General features: G+C 50.9%; 2 protein-coding genes across 8 annotated transcripts; both read right to left on the bottom strand.

Moving 5' to 3' along the window:
- Positions 1-70: 70 nt before the first annotated feature.
- Positions 71-1,556, bottom strand: TREX1 (three prime repair exonuclease 1). The gene is made up of 2 exons (XM_039837668.1): positions 1,397-1,556; positions 71-1,081 (listed from the first exon to the last, which is right to left on the bottom strand). Exon 2 carries the CDS (start codon positions 1,059-1,061, stop codon positions 117-119), a length of 945 nt encoding a protein of 314 aa, XP_039693602.1. The 5' UTR covers positions 1,062-1,081; positions 1,397-1,556; the 3' UTR covers positions 71-116.
- A 7-nt stretch (positions 1,557-1,563) lies between these two features.
- ATRIP (ATR interacting protein) lies at positions 1,564-15,522 on the bottom strand. 7 transcript variants are annotated; one of them, XM_039837656.1, is made up of 14 exons: positions 15,163-15,521; positions 13,186-13,316; positions 12,314-12,484; positions 10,514-10,632; positions 9,219-9,376; positions 7,849-7,950; positions 7,379-7,493; positions 6,506-7,165; positions 3,815-3,951; positions 3,566-3,657; positions 3,050-3,130; positions 2,651-2,845; positions 2,281-2,314; positions 2,017-2,181 (listed from the first exon to the last, which is right to left on the bottom strand). In XM_039837656.1, the coding sequence occupies exons 1-14, from the start codon at positions 15,407-15,409 to the stop codon at positions 2,114-2,116; spliced, it is 2,310 nt and encodes a 769-aa protein (XP_039693590.1). In that variant the 5' UTR covers positions 15,410-15,521; the 3' UTR covers positions 2,017-2,113. The 7 variants fall into 7 exon arrangements, with proteins under 7 accessions (XP_039693587.1, XP_039693588.1, XP_039693590.1 ...); XM_039837657.1 differs by having other exon boundaries at positions 2,029-2,181; positions 2,281-2,317; positions 2,593-2,845; XM_039837658.1 differs by having other exon boundaries at positions 2,029-2,181; positions 2,593-2,845.
- Between the last annotated feature and the right edge of the window lie 1,186 nt (positions 15,523-16,708).

Below are 16,708 nucleotides of genomic sequence, written 5' to 3'. Positions count from 1 at the left end.
CAGGTCCCTGAGTGCGGACGGGCTGAGGCGCAAGAGGCTCTAAGGCTGCCAAGGACGGTAGAGGCAAAGGGACCACTTGGTACTGCGGGGTCTTTATTAGTCAGACTTTCCTTGGCTTATTGCTCAGGTGTGGCCAGCGACAACGCATACAGTGTGGCTACGGCCACGGTCAGCAAGGTCAGCAGCCCCAGTGGGGCCAGCAGTCTTTCCGGGAGTGAGGCTGCAGGGCCCTTCGTTGGAGGGAGTACCTTGGGCCTCTTGCTTCGTCCAGGGTTGGGACCGGTGTCCCTGGCTCTGGCCAGGAGTGCGGTGGCTGTAGCAGCAGACGGCCCTGAGTTGGTTCCAGTAGAGGCTGTGACCCCGTACATCGGCTTGACGGTGCTGAAGGGCCGGGCGTGCGCGTCCACCCAGTGCAGCAGGGCCCGCGGCCTCCACTGACAGATGCTGAGCAGGGCCAGGACGTCCCCCTCGGCCGTGTGCGAGTCCGGCGGGGCCTGCCCGTACAGGCGCGTGTAGATGCTGCCCAGGCTGTAGCTCCTCCTCGGGCCCTGCTTCGGGGGGCTGCCAGCCTGCTCCAGGGCCTTCAGGGCAGCGATGCTATCCACACAGAAGGTGCCGTCTAGAGCACTGGCGAGGCCCAGCACGGCCAGCTCTGCCTGGAGGAGGGGGAAGTCGTAGCGGTCACCGTTGTGTGCCACGAGGCACCAGGGCTGCGGCTGGCGCTGCAGGAAGGCTTGGAGCAGGTTGACCAGGCCGGTGTCGAAGCTCTGACGCCCGTGCGCTGCCAGCGCAGCTGTGCTCAGGCCCGTGATCTCGCTGGCTGCAGGGCTACAGGCCTTCCCCGGAGCCACACACAGGGAGAGCTTGTCCACCACGCGGGGGGGCGGGGGCACCGTGGGAGGAGGCCCCTGTGGGCTGGGAGGGCTCTCCAGGGCACATCTGTGGACGGCCAGCAGGCACAGCTCCGTGATCTTGGGCTGGGAGAAGGGCAGTCCAGTGGCCTCCAGGTCCAAGAAGATGAGGGTCTGCATGGGACCTGGAGGCAGGGCCTGAGAGCCCATGCTGGGTTCTGCTGCCGAGCCTGGGGACAAGTGCCAGGTGGAGAGAGGGAATGTGAGTGCCCGAGGGGTGAGGTCTGAGGTGGGAGTGGGGAGGTGGGGAGGCGGGGAGCACACCTCTGGGCCCCCTTTCTCAGGCAGCCTGCTCTGTCGGTGAGCTCCAACCCCTTTTCAGGGCAGGAAGCCAAGAGGGTGGGGTGGCTTCCTTTAATGTCATCAGCATACTCAACTGTCTGGGGAAGGTTTGGTTCCTTCCCTAGTACTTGCCTAGTCTGGGGGGCCAGGCAGAGCCCATGGCCTTCCTACCCAGCCCCAGCCCCCTGCGGATCTTCACTTACCAAGCAGCTAGCGGACAGGCAGCAATGACTCCGGGTGCACACTGGCTGGGCCTTGCTGCTGGTTGCAGTGGCGGGAAATGAAACTTAGCCTGAGCCCGCCCACCAGGCTGGTATGAGCAAGGCCCGCCCAGTCCCTCCCCAGCCCCTCCCCCACCCCCTCTGCCCCCACCCCCTGACTCCTGGAAGGCCTCAGATGTATAGCTGTGGACCTGCTGGCTGGCACAATGCACCAGGGCCCTCACATCAGTGAGACAGCCAGTTGGGAAGACAAGGGCAGTGGTGCCCAGGCTATCAGGAAAGGCCAGCTCAAGGACGCGAGCCCACCAGGAGCCCCTGCCATGGCCATTTTGTGCCCCCGCTGTAGCTGTACTTCCCCAGGCCTTCCTGGCTGCCTCCTTCCTTGCTGTACAATGGTTTCTTCCCATGGCCTCTGCCCAAAGTGATGACTCAGGATAATTCCACAGGCAGGGCAGGGCTCCTTCCTCCAGGCAGATTTGTTACCATGGGGACAGGTCTCAACTCCGGCCAGGGACAGGAAGAAGGATCCCAGCCTTCCCAGGCTCTTGCTCCATCCCGCCCACTCAGCCAACACAGATCAGACTCAGGAAACACAACGAGGCTGGCAGGTTCTCAAACAGCCGGTCACTGCTTTTAATCAGTTGATGAGATGAGGAAAACAGCAGGCTGGTGCCCCGCGTGGCTCGATGCCCACAGACGTCAGCTGCAGTCCATCTCGGGGTCATCCACATCCGTCTCAGCGGCACAGAGGTCATCCAGGGCAGACTCTGAGCCAAAACAGAAGAGGGTTCTACGGTGAAGGCCTGAAGGTGCTGGGGACTGGGGGAGGTCCCACCTCCCCTCCCCCCACGCCCGCAGGAACTAACCAGTCCCTTCCACGCCCAGGCCTTGCTCCCTCAGCTACTGCAAGCAAAGTGATACAAAGGCAATTCAGACAGGGATGTTTCTGGAAAAACCATGACTCGGCCAGGCCGACTCAACAGATAGGAGCAAAAGGCAGCCTGCTATGCTCAGAGAAGAATCGGGGCGGGAAGATAGGAACGACCCCAGCGCTGGCAAAGGCTGTGGCGGGCGGGGGGCTGCCGACCCGACGCAAGGCCGGGAAGTCTGACTCGTCCACGAACTTCAGGGAAAACCCGAGTGGGCCGGGGCAGGGTGGGGTCCTCCTGCCAGCTCACCTTCACAGTCTGTCACATCAGGAAGCCCTCGAATCAGCATGCTGACCCCTGGCATCACCTGGTCATACTGATGCAGGACCTCCACGCAGTGCACCGTGAAGAGCTTGTCCTTCTGGGACAGGCTGTGCAGCAGCAGCACCGTGTCCCGCAGACACCGCACTGTCCGCTTCTGCTGGTCAGTCCTTGGGGGTCCCCCTGCCCTCCGCACTGTCAGCCACTGTCTGTGCAGCATCACCGTGAGCGCCCTGACCACCTGGCGGGGCACAGACTGAGGTCAGGGCTCACAGTCCCTGCACCCTGACTCGCTCAGCTGGGCAGCCCTTCCCTAGCCACCCAGGTGCAGAGGGTTTTGAGTGATAGCACCAGGGGTAGCAGCAGCATGGGGTTCTTGCACCGGGCCGCCTCATCCACCAACAGAGCTGTCCACTGTCGCCCCCGCCCGCCTCTGGGCACTCACCTCCACGTTGCACTGGCAGTTGGAACCAGTCACCGGGGAAGAGGGGCTCTGCACACCAAGCTTAGCCAGGAGCCACACCGCCTAGAACAAGAGCAGACTGTTCCATCCGTGGCTGAACGAGACCCTGATCACAGCGAAGCCTTTCTCAGGATTCTACAAGAGCTCCAGTTGCCTTAGCAACTGCTTGTCTGCACAAATGGGGTCCAAGCGGTGGTGTTGTGGGGCCCTCCCAGACCAAACTCAGGACCAACACCTGTGTCTACCAGCAAGCCTACCTCCAGCCACCAGGCCCCTAAGCCGGGGCAGAGCCAGTTATCTGGCAACTCTGCCAAGTCCCAGGACACCCTGGGGCCCACTGTATTGCCCCTGTGTAGTGTGGGGCACCCAAATGAGTTTACCTTATTAGTGGCTAGAGAAACTCTTGCTACCAAAATGAATTAGAGGGAGAGAAAGTGGCTCTCAGGTGGAGTGGGGTGGAGTAGTGAGCAGTCAGTCCAACAGCTCTGACGTTTTTACCTCTTGCTCCAATTGAAGCCACTGTGTGTCCGAGGCCACCTTGTCAGGCCTTGATGTGATGTACATGTACAACAGCAGGAAGAGGCAGCCTTCTGGAGAGAATGCCCAGTTCTCACTCAGGGTCCCCCTTCTCACCCAGAGCCAGCACAGCTGCAGAAGCCCTCAGGAGGCCTCTGACTCGGCCCTGCCATCACCCTTCCCTCCGCCCTGCAGGAGCAGCCCAGGCGCCCGCCCCCTAACCGGCTTTACCGGAGTGGGTGCAGAGCTGAGGTGTGAGCGTCTTGTGGTCCACTAGGAGGGAGAGGAGCTCAACAGTTAGCAGCACACTGGGGAGAGGCGTCTCTGCCCTGAGGCACTGTGGCAGCAGTGGGAGCACACACTGGAACCTAAAACACAGGGGCCCAGAAGGATGTGGCACTTCTGACCCAATCCCACAAGTCACCTTCATTTCTCACTAGAGAGAACAGGAAATTCAAGCAAGCCAGCAGAAAGAGATGTGGTTCAGACAGACCTGGGTTCAAATGCCAGCCGACCACCTACTTTCACGTCAATGAGTGAGCACTGCCCTTCATTATGGGACTGCTGCAGCTTAGAGATGACAGGCCCTTACCTAGCACAGAGCCACCCAGTAAGTGGGGGTTGCATCCTTGGACCTGGGGTGCCTGGCCTCTACACTGCTCCTGGGCTCTTTCCTGCCTCTGCTCCCAAATAGGGAGGCAGATGTTAATTGAGTGAAAGGTTCTGTTCCCACCACCAAAGGACTGGCCAGGCTCCGAAAGTGAAAAACTTGAACTTGGCTATGGTTGGATCTTATGAGACCACTTGCTGAGCAAGACCATTTTCTCCACTCGTCAGAAAACACCAGCCCTTCTGCCACCAATTATGAGAAGGTGCCCACTTGGGGTGTACGTGGAGCTCCGGGCACACTCTCTTCCAGGTCTCAGGGCAAAGAGATGGCTATCACCAAGGAACCAAGTCTCAAGATGACTGGTTTGTGCAGCCTGCACAGCCTCGTGGGTGGGGAGGAGGCGGCTCTACCTCTGCGTCACGCCTCACGCATCTGCAGCGTTCCGTGCACAGCACTGAGGGTGTGGAACGTTCCTCAGGTCGCCGCTAGGGGGCAGGGTCTCACTACTTGGGGCGGACTCATTTTAGAGCAAATCCTGTCTGGCAGACAGGAAGCTGAATGCTTCCAGTTGCCATGGAGTCTGGAACATTGTGGGAAGCTGTCGTTTTGTGGGAAACTAGTTAGAAGTGGCCCCTAACTAGTCCACTAAAGCCCCTGAAACTATCTGCACAAAACTCTCATTTTTATATACAACACAGTGTTTTCCAAATTGGTTTTTGATAGTATCAGAACCTCTTTTTAAATGAATTTTCTGCAGTGCCTCCAAACGCACAATAGATAAGTCACACCGCTCTGGCTGAAGTTGGGGATGAGACCTATTTGCTCCAAAGTCCTTGCCACCCTAGTACCTGCGGAACCACACTGGACCTACGGCGAAAGCAGATGCAGTGGCAAGACAAGGGTGTGAGGGGTGATCTGCCCTCAAGCCCTCTATGAGGCCGCAGTGTCGCGTACTGTTTTAGAGCCTTGCTGGCACCTGTCCCTAGCTTTTATGCCAAGGTGACTAAGAAGCTGTGTAGTGGGTTCAGCTTGCAATATGAAGGAATTCCGAAGAGCAGAGTGGGAGGTGGCATCAGATGGTGACCAGGGACAATGGCTCAGGAGCCTAACTGGTTCGAAACCCACCCAGCGTGCTCCATCGGAACTGACAAATTTCCCTTCCTCGGCACAGGATTTATTCACTCAGTGGACAGAAGCCCCCAGCGAGCCAGGCTCTGTGCTGGTGTGGGGGTGCAGGGCTCTGCAGATGTCACATGAGCTAGTGAACGGAAAGCACCTGGGTCTGGCCTGTGGTAAGCACCCATAAATGGCTGTTTTTTTGATGTCCTGTGGACAGGTGAACAGGAGTAGAATGATGGTGTTTCTACCAAGAGAAATGGTGAAAATGTGGTTCCTGGAATTCATTCATTTAACAAATATGAAACAATCAGCCACTGGGCTGGGCTCCAGCCAGGCACCTGAGTGATGGTTCTGCACCTACTATGCTGCCTGCACTACACAGTGGCACTGGGTACCACCTTTAGGATGGACCAGATCAGCCAGATTATGTTCAGGCAGACCAAGATCTGGAAGTATTTTTAGAAACAGCTATCTGAGCTCAAAGGCGAAAAGTTATGTGCAGCCCGCAGAGCCCATTCCAACACAGGAACTGGCCGCTTGGTGGAGTTGGGTGTGGTTGTTCTGGACAAGGGGACGGGCTGGTGGTGTTTATAGGGTCTCCCAGTCTTGAGGCTCCGGGATCCCAAGTTAGGAATTTATGACAATGGTGTTCAATGAGCGAGGTTGACTATACACCCACTTCCAATAAACCTTAAGAGCAGCCAGTCACCTGCCATTCGTGCCTGAGGGGCACACGATGACAAGCAGATTCCCAGCAAGGTCGGCTTGTGGGGGCTGCAGAGCCTCCCCACACCCGCTGGGAACCCCACCAAACTGAAACGTGGTTGTGATACATGGTCTTCACCTGATCCATGCCCCAGGTTCAAAGGCTGCTTGGTTCAGCCTTTGTCTGTCCTGGGGCAGGACACTCTTCACGATGGCTGACAGCTCTCCTTTAACACGCGTGTTTTTTCTTACCTGCTGTACAGAGGCGGAATTAAGCCAAATAAACCACTTCCTTGCTTCTCCCAATACCTGGCCCCACTTCTCCTCAATTCAGAACTGCTTGAACAAAGCCTCAGAACCTAAACCAAGGCTTAGAACTGCGCGGTATAGAGAAGTCGAGATATGAGCAGAGTTCAAGGGCCACAGGATAGACCTCGAGTGGTCCGGTAAGACCCCCAGAGAATCATGACTGCCATGCTGCATTATACCTGGGCAAGAAATCAAGGGAAGCGTTCTCAGCTAATTTCACCAAAACCTTAAGGCACTGGCTGAGGATACTGGCTTGCAGATGACCTGTTGCTGCAGAAGAGAAAGCCAAGAGCTGAAGAAGAATCTTCAAGAGTGGATGCTGGCCTTGGTCATCGGCAAGCCCCTGTGGGGCTGAGGTCACATCCCCATGGGAAATCAGGCTTGGGTCTCCTTCCTGAACCGCAGAATCCATCCCGGCTCCTGACAGTAACAGGCAGATGACCGCTCCGCTGTGGCACACCAGGTGCTGGAGAATGCTAAGCGAAGCCACGGAGAAGCCTTCCAGGTTGCAGAGGGAGTCCTCGGGGCTGGTGTCTACCCCAGAGCTCATGCGGGAGGAATGTGTCGGTGAGTCCCCGGGCGCTCCGCTTCTCTTGGCTACGGCCAAATCCTGCAGAGCCTGGCAGTGTAAGCCAATAAAGAACTGCACCAGTGGGAGGAGATGCACAGCTCCAGGAAGCTGGCAGAGTGGGAAGGCCCTTCTGCCTCCCTCTGCTGGGTCTCTGTCACATGAGCCTTCATTCCTGGCAATCAGATTCAGTCCAGTAAGTGCCAGGTTCTGTGCTTCTCTGAGGGCCGAGAGGGGAAATGACCCATCGCGAGAACCTGTGGTCCTCAGGCTTGAAATCCCAGTCAAAGTAGTAGCAACAAACACAAAAGAAAACACATAAATGTGAGATGGAGATAAGGTCAAGGGCCCCAAACAACTTGCTTGCCAAATTCTCTAGTTTCCCTGCCCAGCGCATAGGCCTCTCAGGCTGGCCAAGACCAGAAAGGGGCCTGCTTCTCAGAAACTTCTTCCTAAACCAGTTTTTTCAGAGTCTTATGCTTACCTGCCAAACAACGTGCTGGTAGGAGCCTCAGAGCAACTGCTCAGGAGGTGGCACAGACCTAGAGGTGACCCTGGGATCAAAGGCTGCTTCAGGAGAAGGTTTATCAAAATGGAACCTGCAGAAAACAAGGTGACTCTAGAAGGTTCTGACATGGGAGGCCTTTTCTATGGCCTCAGAAGGAAAAAGTGAGGGTTCCTTGGATACCAACTGTCCTCTAAGCTGCCACTGAGCCACACTGAGACAGATAACTGTGGATGCTGAAGGCTCTGGGACATACCTGCTCTTGGCACATTCCATTTTACAGTCTTCTCCTTAAGCCACAACTACGACTTCCCTGAACCCGCTAAAGGACTGCATGGGGTGCTGGTGCTCAGAGACCGAGCCGGCTCCCCAGGCAACTCCACTGCAGCATCTCAGTGGACAGTCGGAGCCATGCAGGCCACTTGCAGAAGGAGCAGGGATTCTGGTACCTTGAGTGTCTGACCTCTGCATCCAGCTGTCAACGAGACTTTTTGGGGGCTCTTCTTGCTTTCTGGGGTCGCCTCCCAGACTGTGGGTCTTATCCTCTGAAACTAGGTAAAATGTGAATCAAACTTGAGCTCAAAAGCATAGGCATATCAGAAACTCTTAAACGTAACAGGATTAAAATAGAGATTGTTCTGCTTTTTCAACTTTGGATCAAAACAAGAGCTATAGCAACCCAAGGACCCTCACATCTTTTGCCTTCCTCAAGTAAAACAGGAACTCGCACGAGGAAATGAAAGGAAGAGAAAATTAAGTTTGCTCCCTTTCGAAATGAGGCACTAGTACAAAAGCAGTAGCCACTAACATTTGTATGGTGGTTATTATGGCCCAGACACCATTCTAAGAGCTTTACACATTAGCTCATTTGCCCCTCACAGCACCCCTACGAGGGGACGGTATTATTAGCTCTGCTTTACTTACAGGAAAACTGAGGCACGAGGTTAAGGGATATGCCCAAATCACACAAGCCAGTGAGCAGTGTGACTGGGACTCACGGCTAGGCTGGTTGTCTCCACCGCCTGCTCGTAACACTGCCTGGCACTGCTCTTGGAGTTGCCAGACTCTGAAAGTGCGAGTGGCTACGGTTCTCAGAGGTGGCATGATGGCCAGAGATTTGAAAGGGTGTCAGGAGAGAGGCAATAGATCTGAATTATAAGCAATCTGGCACAGCGCAGTCTCAGAGTGAAAACCTACTAAGGTTAGACTGTCTCTCTCTAGAAAGCAGTAGCATTCCTTCAGCCTGGATCAAGGCTGGGCTGTGAAAGGAACACACATACTAGCACACAGCATACTAGCTGTGCTTCTGGGATGTCAGTGGACGCCGACCATGGAAGTTTGTGCCTATAAATTCTTTGACACGCTTCTCTTCAAAAGATGCCGCCTACTTTCCTTTTCCTTGGATGTGGCCCAGACTCAGTGACTCACTTCTAACAAAGAGAATGGGCAGAAGTGATACTATGTGATTTCTGGGCCAGGCCACAAAAAGGATAGCTTCCACCTGGCTCTCTGTGTTTGCTAGCTCTAGAGGAAGCTGGTCACCGGGTTATGTGATCAGCCAAGCAGCCCTGTGCAGAGACCCATATTCAGAGAGGAATTCTGCTGCCAGCCACATGAGTGAGCCACCTTGAAATTGATCGTCTAGCTCCAGACAAGCCTTCAGTGATTCCAGTCCCTACACAGACAAATCATCCTCACTGTGCCTTGTCAGAATCGCTGACCCACAGAAACCAGGGGAAAATAAATCCTTATTGTTGTTTCAAGCCACGAGCTTGGGTAATTCGTTATACAACAACAGATGACAGACAGACTGACTTACCCTCTCTGTCTACTGGGGCCTTGAATCCTGGCTCTGTCTGACAAGGGTGGGGAGGCTGCATGTTAGCACTGAAAGACTCCTTTGTAGGGAAAGGTGGTCTCCCGAGTTGTGAAGAACATGCTTCTGCCTTTATAACCACAGACGGGCTTTTCCTGGGACTGGAAAAAGTCAACTATGAAAGCAAAGTAACGATTCTGCTAATACCGCTAAAAATACCTTGTTATAAAACCTCTAACAAGCTTTAAACTTTACATGTCTAGGTGATTTGACCAAAGGTTTTATCTGCTATATATTTGTCATTCTTTGTCAGGGCAGCAGTGTAAAATGCAAGGCATTTTGATCTGAATTGTTGAAAAAAACTTCCATTTATTTCTATATTCTTCTAATCACCAAAGAATATTGGCCATAATTCCATTACTATTTCTGATTCCACAAAAACAGCTTTTCAATGTGGAATAATCTCTTTTTTTAATAGTCAGGGACTTAATTCAAAGGTTTTCAGTAGAAAGAGGGTCTATTAAAAGGTGTGTTATGTCTTGCAACTTGAAAACTGAGCCAGCTCCTCAGTGGGCCAGGGGCTTTATATTAGAGAAGCGGTCTTAACACTCTGATTGAATCAGACAAGGTCAAGGCCCTTCTGTTAGTGATGGGTGAAGGCACAAGGCTGGACTTCTGTTCTCTTGTCTTACCTGGACTATGCAAAGCAAGAAGAGGTCAATTTCACACCCTGCCCATTACGAGCAAAGACAGCAGAATGCTTGATACCAGAGAAAGATGCTCTGACTCATACCGTTCCAATTTCCAGGCTGACACTGACACTGTGCCAGCCGGGGGCAGGACACAGACCATGAGCAAGCTCATCATATCTGAAGCCAAGGCGGGGGCTGCTGGACAAAGGTGCCAGGGCAGCAAATGAGAAAAATTATTTCAAGTAGTTGGGACTGAAATACACTTATGCTTGGGGTAAGATCAGTTATTTGAAACAAATTATATAAAAATAAGACTGGCCAACCCCAAGAGTTTAGAGATGATCTTTCCAGCCTTTTCTAGTCCTGTGGAGCTGTGTTTATAAAGTCCTATATAGTGGAAGTACTTCTAGAGTGTGGGGCCTTTATGCTGTGATGCCCCAAACCACTCAGGCCTCATCCAAACCATCTTTGAGGGCTTCAGCAAAGAGGACCTAGGCCCAAGCCCCAGCATCTAAATGGCCTTCATTCAGAACTAGCCTGATGTTGTTTTTCAGACTTTCTATTAAACAATGCAAAACTCAACTCTCCCTCCAGCAACATGATTACCTGAGGTGGGAAGTGGAGGGAGCAGCTAGTTTATTTGCTCGTTCACTGCTTTGAAGCTTTGTCCTTAATTCGTTCATCTCTGCGTCTTTAAATTGGAGTTCAGACTGCAGTGACTGGAGCTGAAAGGCAAAAGAAACATACCTGTAGTGCCCTCATCACATACACACAAATACCTCTGGGCTTCAAAATCTCAAGCTAATGGAAAACAAATAATGAAAAATACGTTTGAAAGTCTGCTGTGACATAAATGTCCTAAAATAGCAAGCTTTAGGTTTCTTTCTGAAAGACAGCATGGTATTCTAGAAAGATATTTTGATCTGAACGATTGTGAGGGTTCAAATATCATTTACGCAGACTCTCTGAACTTCAGCTTACCTGTAACAGAAATACCTGTCTTCACAGTTGGGGGAATTAAATAAGAATGTTCAATGTAAAATGCCCAGCACAGAACTTGACAAGGAGCCATATCTCACACAGTAACATGTTGGCCTTTTCGTGAATGCAGTGGTGCACAATTCCAGGCCTTTCTGAAAGTCTAGGCAGAGTATCTGAAAGAGTTTTACCAAAACCCTATACAGTGTGGGCAGACCTGCTGCTCTGGCCCTCAGGGTCTACGGCCAAGAGTATCTGCTGTCACTCACTCCCCTGAGCACACTCTGTGCCAGGCAGAGCACCAGACACAGTAAGTGCAGAACCTTTTAAGTCTCATAACCACCTTCTGGTTATTTCCTGGACTAGGTTAGGGAAATGAGTCTTAGAGTTGAAATCATTGCCCTGAGCTCACCACTGGTAGGAGATAAAGCCTGGACTCAAACTGTTTGTCCAAGTGCAAATCCCTCCTTCTTCACCATACCTATGGAAAGGCAGCTGCTCCTGTTAGTGCTAGGCCCAGGCAGTTTAAAGTTTGCTCCTTTCAAGTTTGCTAAGTTTGCTGAATAAAGACCCCACGTCCTTGAGACTGAAGACTCGGGAGGTGCTAAAGGCAAGTTGGGGTATACTCTGGACAACTACTGTTTTTCTTCCCAGAACAGCATCTCTTTCCCCTGAGGAATGATCATCTCACCACCTCTATGTGATCTGAATGGGAACCCTCATCTCTGTGGTGACAGCAACTGGTTCAAGGACAGGCACCTGACTCGGGTCAGACCAATTTTATTTTTATTTTTGCATTTTTATAAGAGTTATATTTGAGCCAAACTGGCTATATTCTAGACAGCAAGATCTCAAAGGCTCCCAAGATCAGACCAATTTTAAATTTTAAAACTTGCCCAGAACTTTAAAACTTGAGATGGGAGCCCAAGTCTTCGATCTGCTCTGGAACACGAGCCTAGTTGCTTCTGGAGAACACATCCTCTTCCAGAAGGATGAAGCCTGTCTACAGTGCAGAGAGCAAAGATGAATCCTGGCAAGGCTAGAGGCAGTTAAGGCTCCAGCACACCACTTTCCCCCCAGATTTAGTTATAGAAGCCAATACATTTCCTTTCGGCCTAAGCTAGAGCAATTGAGTTTCTGATCTGCCAAAGGAGTCCTAATGTAAACCTGTTTCTAGAAAGTCTAAGCTAGCGATTTATACCTGCCAAGACCAACCACTACAGCAAAGTGGCTTCAGATTGCTTTTCCAAACCACATGCAGAGCCTGAGGAAAAGTACATGCAATGAGCTGATAGCAGACAGTATTTAAGACAACTGTTGAAATCTTCCTAGAAGATGTACATGCAACTTTGGTCATTGTTTCTAAAGGAGCTCAGTGAGCAGGCAAAGCTAGTGTCCATAATAACCAAAACAAATGTTCTGGATCACCTTTTTGGAGAATTCCCTTTCTTTGTCACTGAGTGCTTGAGTTTTCTCTTGCTCCAGAAGGAAATGTGATCTTCTCTGCTCCTCTAAAATCGATTCAGTCTGATGCAGTGAGTCCCGCAAAATTTTAATTTCTCCATTTTTAATGAGGACTTCTTCTTCCATTGCCTTCATCTATAAATCCCAAATCAATCTTGTGAAAAGTTTGTAAAGGAAAATTATATATGTACTTGTTTCAACACGTAGCTGTGGGGATGGAAAAAGCCCATGTAAAATATGTCCTACAGACCAATGAGCGCTCAAAATATATCTGTACCAACCAGATGTCATCATGGTCTGCTAGGCTCCTTCATGTGACAGCTGATATTTAGCAAGACTGCTTAAAGATGCACTTGTCACTCATGCATACAGATTCTGTAAGCTCTAATAGGTCTTAAACAATTTGGGTCACACACCTCACAGAACTAAAATTCCACATTATGTTCCTGGTTTTCCTAAGGACCAAGGTTGGGCACATAAAGGAAGTCTGCTTATTTGTACAACTGCTAATGAAAATAGCAACCATTATGATGTTGTATCATTTGCATAAGACATAATTTATAAATTTATCTTTGTGCTAAAACGGAAAATTTGTATCTCTTTTTGGATCTGGTATACAGTGTCTGCATTCCTGTACTGGCTGTTAGGCCAAGGAATTTCAAGATTTAGTTTCTTTCAGCCTCAATTTTCTGGCATTCTTTTCTCAGCCTTCCCCCATTTCATGCGGATGAATCTGGACTCGTTTTAAAACTTTTTTCTATTTTATTGTACACTGATTTACAATGCATGCATGAGTGAACGAATTAGCTATAAAAAGCTCAAATTAAGTCACTTACCTTGTCTTTAAGTTCTTTGTATTGTGCCTGAAGTACCTCTAATTCAAAATTTTCTTTAACTGGAACAATTTCTCTGTTTTTTCCTGAAGGGTTTTTTGACAGTCCATCTAATCTGGGGACCTTATGAACACCTGTAAAAAACAGTTCTCATATACTTTTCAGGACCCAACATTTTTGCACTTTTGCCAGACAATGTTGAAAAGAATCCCTCTTGAAAGCAAATTAGAGAAACATCTAGTAAGCAATACAGGTATCTTTCCAACCTAAGAACCTGACTCAAACTCATAAATAATCCTTACGAAATAATAGATCCTGTCACCCTCTCCCCATCCCCCACCCAATTTTAAGAATCTCATCTAAAGGCTGAAAGGCACTGTGGGGATCTCACTGGTCAGAACTCAATGATTTATTATTTAAAAATATGTACTAAGCACCTACAATGTGCAAGGCATGATTTAGTCTCTAAAGGTACAATGGTAAGCAAAATGGATTGTCCTTACTGGTGGAGCTTATAAGACATTGAAAAATAATCACATGTACAAATGTAAAATTACAACTGTGTTGAGAGTTGCAGAGAACATAGGAAAGCCTATAATAGGGGGATTTGATCTAACTAAATGACTAGAAGGATTCCCCTAAGGAAGTGATGACTGAGCCAAAAGCTGAAGAACAAACAAGAAGTAACTACGAGTGGAGATGGGGAATGGATGGACAAGAAACAGCAATGTGCAAAGTTTCTATATTGTAAAGCAGGGAGAATTCAAGGAATGAAGGAGGGCAGTGTGGCTAAACACCAGAGAGGAAGGGACAGACCATGCTGGGCCCTGCAGGCCACAAAAGGATTTAGATCTTTATATTACAAACGGTGGGAAGTCATTAAAAGGCTTTCAGTAGGAATGTTCAAGTCTATTTGTATGACACACAGCCAGATTTGTTTCAAAAAGATAACTCTAGCTGTGTTGTGAAGTCTGACCTGTAGGGAGTCAGCACTGGAACAGAGAAGACTATTTAGCAGACTATTGTCCAGGGGAGGAGTGATGGTAACACAGATCAGGGAGATGGCAGCGATGATGCAGAGGCTGGATTCCAGAGATAGATTCAGAAGGTAAAGTTCCAGGGTTTGGAAAAGAATTAGATGTATGGTCAAGGTAAGAGAGCTGTCACCTTGTGCCACCTGATAAGAGTGGTACTAGTCACTGTCGTGTGGAACATTTGGTCATCGAGTGTTTTCTGCGTGTCTGCTTTGCCAGGCACCATGCTGGAGATGCTGGAGGATGACTGTGTTTCCAGGTAGTGATTATGTGGAATTTAAGATGTCTGTGAGACATCCAAATAGAAATGAAAGTTGCCCTCAAAACCTCTTTCTGGGAGCTCCACAGATTTCATTCATTCATTCCCCAACTAGAATGCAAGCTCCATGAAGGAAGGGGTTTTTGCTCATTGCTAAGTGTGCTGCAGTTCCTAAGGTTTGGCCACCTAGTACAATTTACTGGTTGTAAAAAGAATAAGTCTCTTTCATCTCTTGCCTCTGCCAGACCCCTCTTACGCTCATACAGCTCGAGGGGGACAGTGGTCTTCATTAGATCTAAAGCCTCCCAAACTTGTCACAAGAACGGGTCTCCGTGTATAGGTAGTGATGGTTCTGATGGTGGTGGGAGTCGTGTTCCAAGGATTTCTGTTTAGAACTAAGAACCTAGTGGCCCTAACTTTAGAAACTGAAGTAAAATGTTAACCTAGCTTTTCATATTTCAAATCGATTGACACTCTTGATCCATTTCTCCTCAAAATTAAAGGACTTTTTGGGGGACAACAGCTGCTTAAATCAAGCTGTTCTATATTTTTAAAAGGTGAAGGGTCAGTATGGGCGTAAGACACCGGGGGCAGCGGTCGCTGAGGTCCTGAAGCCACAGCCATCAATGGTGTTTGGAGAGGTCTACATCACCCTCGGGGGAAAAAAAGACCCCTAGGTGCACTCACTGGACACGTCCTGAGCAGCGGACGGGCATTGGCTCAGGGCCTGTGACGCGAGGGTGTCGAGCTCCTCCAGGTCGTCCGCGGTGAAATCCCCGTGCGGGCCGAACGGGTCTTCGGGATCCAGAGTCGCGGTCGCGGGGAAGCCTCGGGCTCGCTTGCTCGGAGGGTGCCCGGTGCTGGGCGGCGGGCCGGGGCTAGGCGCCGGGGGCCCGCTCCGCCTCTTGCTGCCGGGGGCGGAGGTTCCAGCCATGCCTGCCGCTGGTCAGTGCCCTAAGGCACCGAGTCGGCTACGGTAACCACGAGACTGGAAAACTGGACCAACCGCCCGCGAGCCGCCACCAGCCTCAGCCGCTGGGGCCACGCCCCCAAGCCCACGGGCCAATCATCCGCCAGCCGGCTGACGCGGGGAAATGACGTACATCCGAGCGCGCCGCCGTGCTTCGCTGAGTGCCTGTTCTTGGTCGCGTGCTTCCTCTCTATACCCGCTGCTGGGACTCAGTAGGTCCGCAGCCGGGGCTGTGCGCGGCGCGTTCCAAGGTAGCAGGGGCGCGGGTCCCGGGCTCACCCGGCCCACCGCGCGGTTGCTGTGCGCCCCCTCCCCAGCATCTCGTGGGGTACACAGCCACGCTGGAGTTCGCCTCGACATCCACACTTGCAGCCAGCACTTAGGGGTTTCTGCAACCTCGCCGTCCTGTGCTAGACCCACCTCTCACATGCCCCGAGGTTCTCATGGAAGGAGTACGGGAGAGAGGGTTAGGCGAGTACAAATATAACTGTGAGCAGACATATTTGAGAACAATAGGTGTTTTGAATGTGTGCATTTGAGGTAGGTATGGGGAAGAAAGTCTAAGGAGTGATCTGGAAAAGGTTGTGCATGTGTTGGGAGAGGGTGGAAACTGCTCAGGCCATTAACATTATTCATTCATTAATTTCTTTGAGAACGCTTGAGTGTTTTTGTCCCAAGTGCTGGTCATAAAGAAATGAGTGAGGCTCAGGAAGGCGAGGAAGGACCCCTGTAAGTGGCACGTAGGCTGTCTTACAGGTTGAGTGGGAGTTACCAGAGTGAGCGAGGAGGCTGCCACTTAAGACTACTCAGACAAGCATACACCACCAAAATGGAAACCACTCAAGTGCCAGGTAGCAGTTATCTGTGGCAGAGATAAGTAAGGCTTCAAAGAGGAGCAGGGATTCAAGTTGGGTCTGAGTGCCTGACAGGATTTTATTGGGCAGCAGTGGTGTGTAGGGCAGTTAACAGGAACAGGGTGTTGGAGAGTTAGGGGCAAGACTTTCATCCTTCCGTGCTCAGTGCCAAATTTAGCCTGTGATTGTCTTGTCGGTGTTTTGTTAAAGCAGTAAATGAAAGGGAGATGGTTGTCAGGGCCTAGAGGCTCTGGAATACTTTCGTTTTTTAAGGTAACTGGTAGTTTCCCTCAGATAGCTGCCTAAGTTTTAATTGCTGCAAGTCTCTGGTCCTGTAAAGAGACAGGACTGCACTTTATTTGTCAGGAGGGATTAGGTTCCACTCTTAGGGGCAGTGTGCTGGCACTGG

Source organism: Pteropus medius, unplaced genomic scaffold (assembly GCF_902729225.1).
Source record: "Pteropus medius unplaced genomic scaffold, Ma_sr-lr_union100, whole genome shotgun sequence".
NCBI classification, from domain to species: domain Eukaryota; kingdom Metazoa; phylum Chordata; class Mammalia; order Chiroptera; family Pteropodidae; genus Pteropus; species Pteropus medius.
This window is presented reverse-complemented; position numbering and strand designations above follow the sequence as displayed.

Excerpts from the sequence above, each read along its gene's own strand:
- TREX1 (XM_039837668.1), bottom strand. The coding sequence starts at position 1,061 with ATGGGCTCTCAGGCCCTGCCTCCAGGTCCCATGCAGACCCTCATCTTC.
- ATRIP (XM_039837653.1), bottom strand. The coding sequence starts at position 15,409 with ATGGCTGGAACCTCCGCCCCCGGCAGCAAGAGGCGGAGCGGGCCCCCG. Across the intron at positions 3,131-3,565 it reads GGCTTCAATTGGAGCAAGAG|GCGGTGTGGCTCCTGGCTAA; the intron begins GTAAAAACGTCA and ends CTCTTGTTCTAG. Across the intron at positions 2,846-3,049 it reads ACTGCCAGTGCAACGTGGAG|GTGGTCAGGGCGCTCACGGT; the intron begins GTGAGTGCCCAG and ends GTGCCCCGCCAG.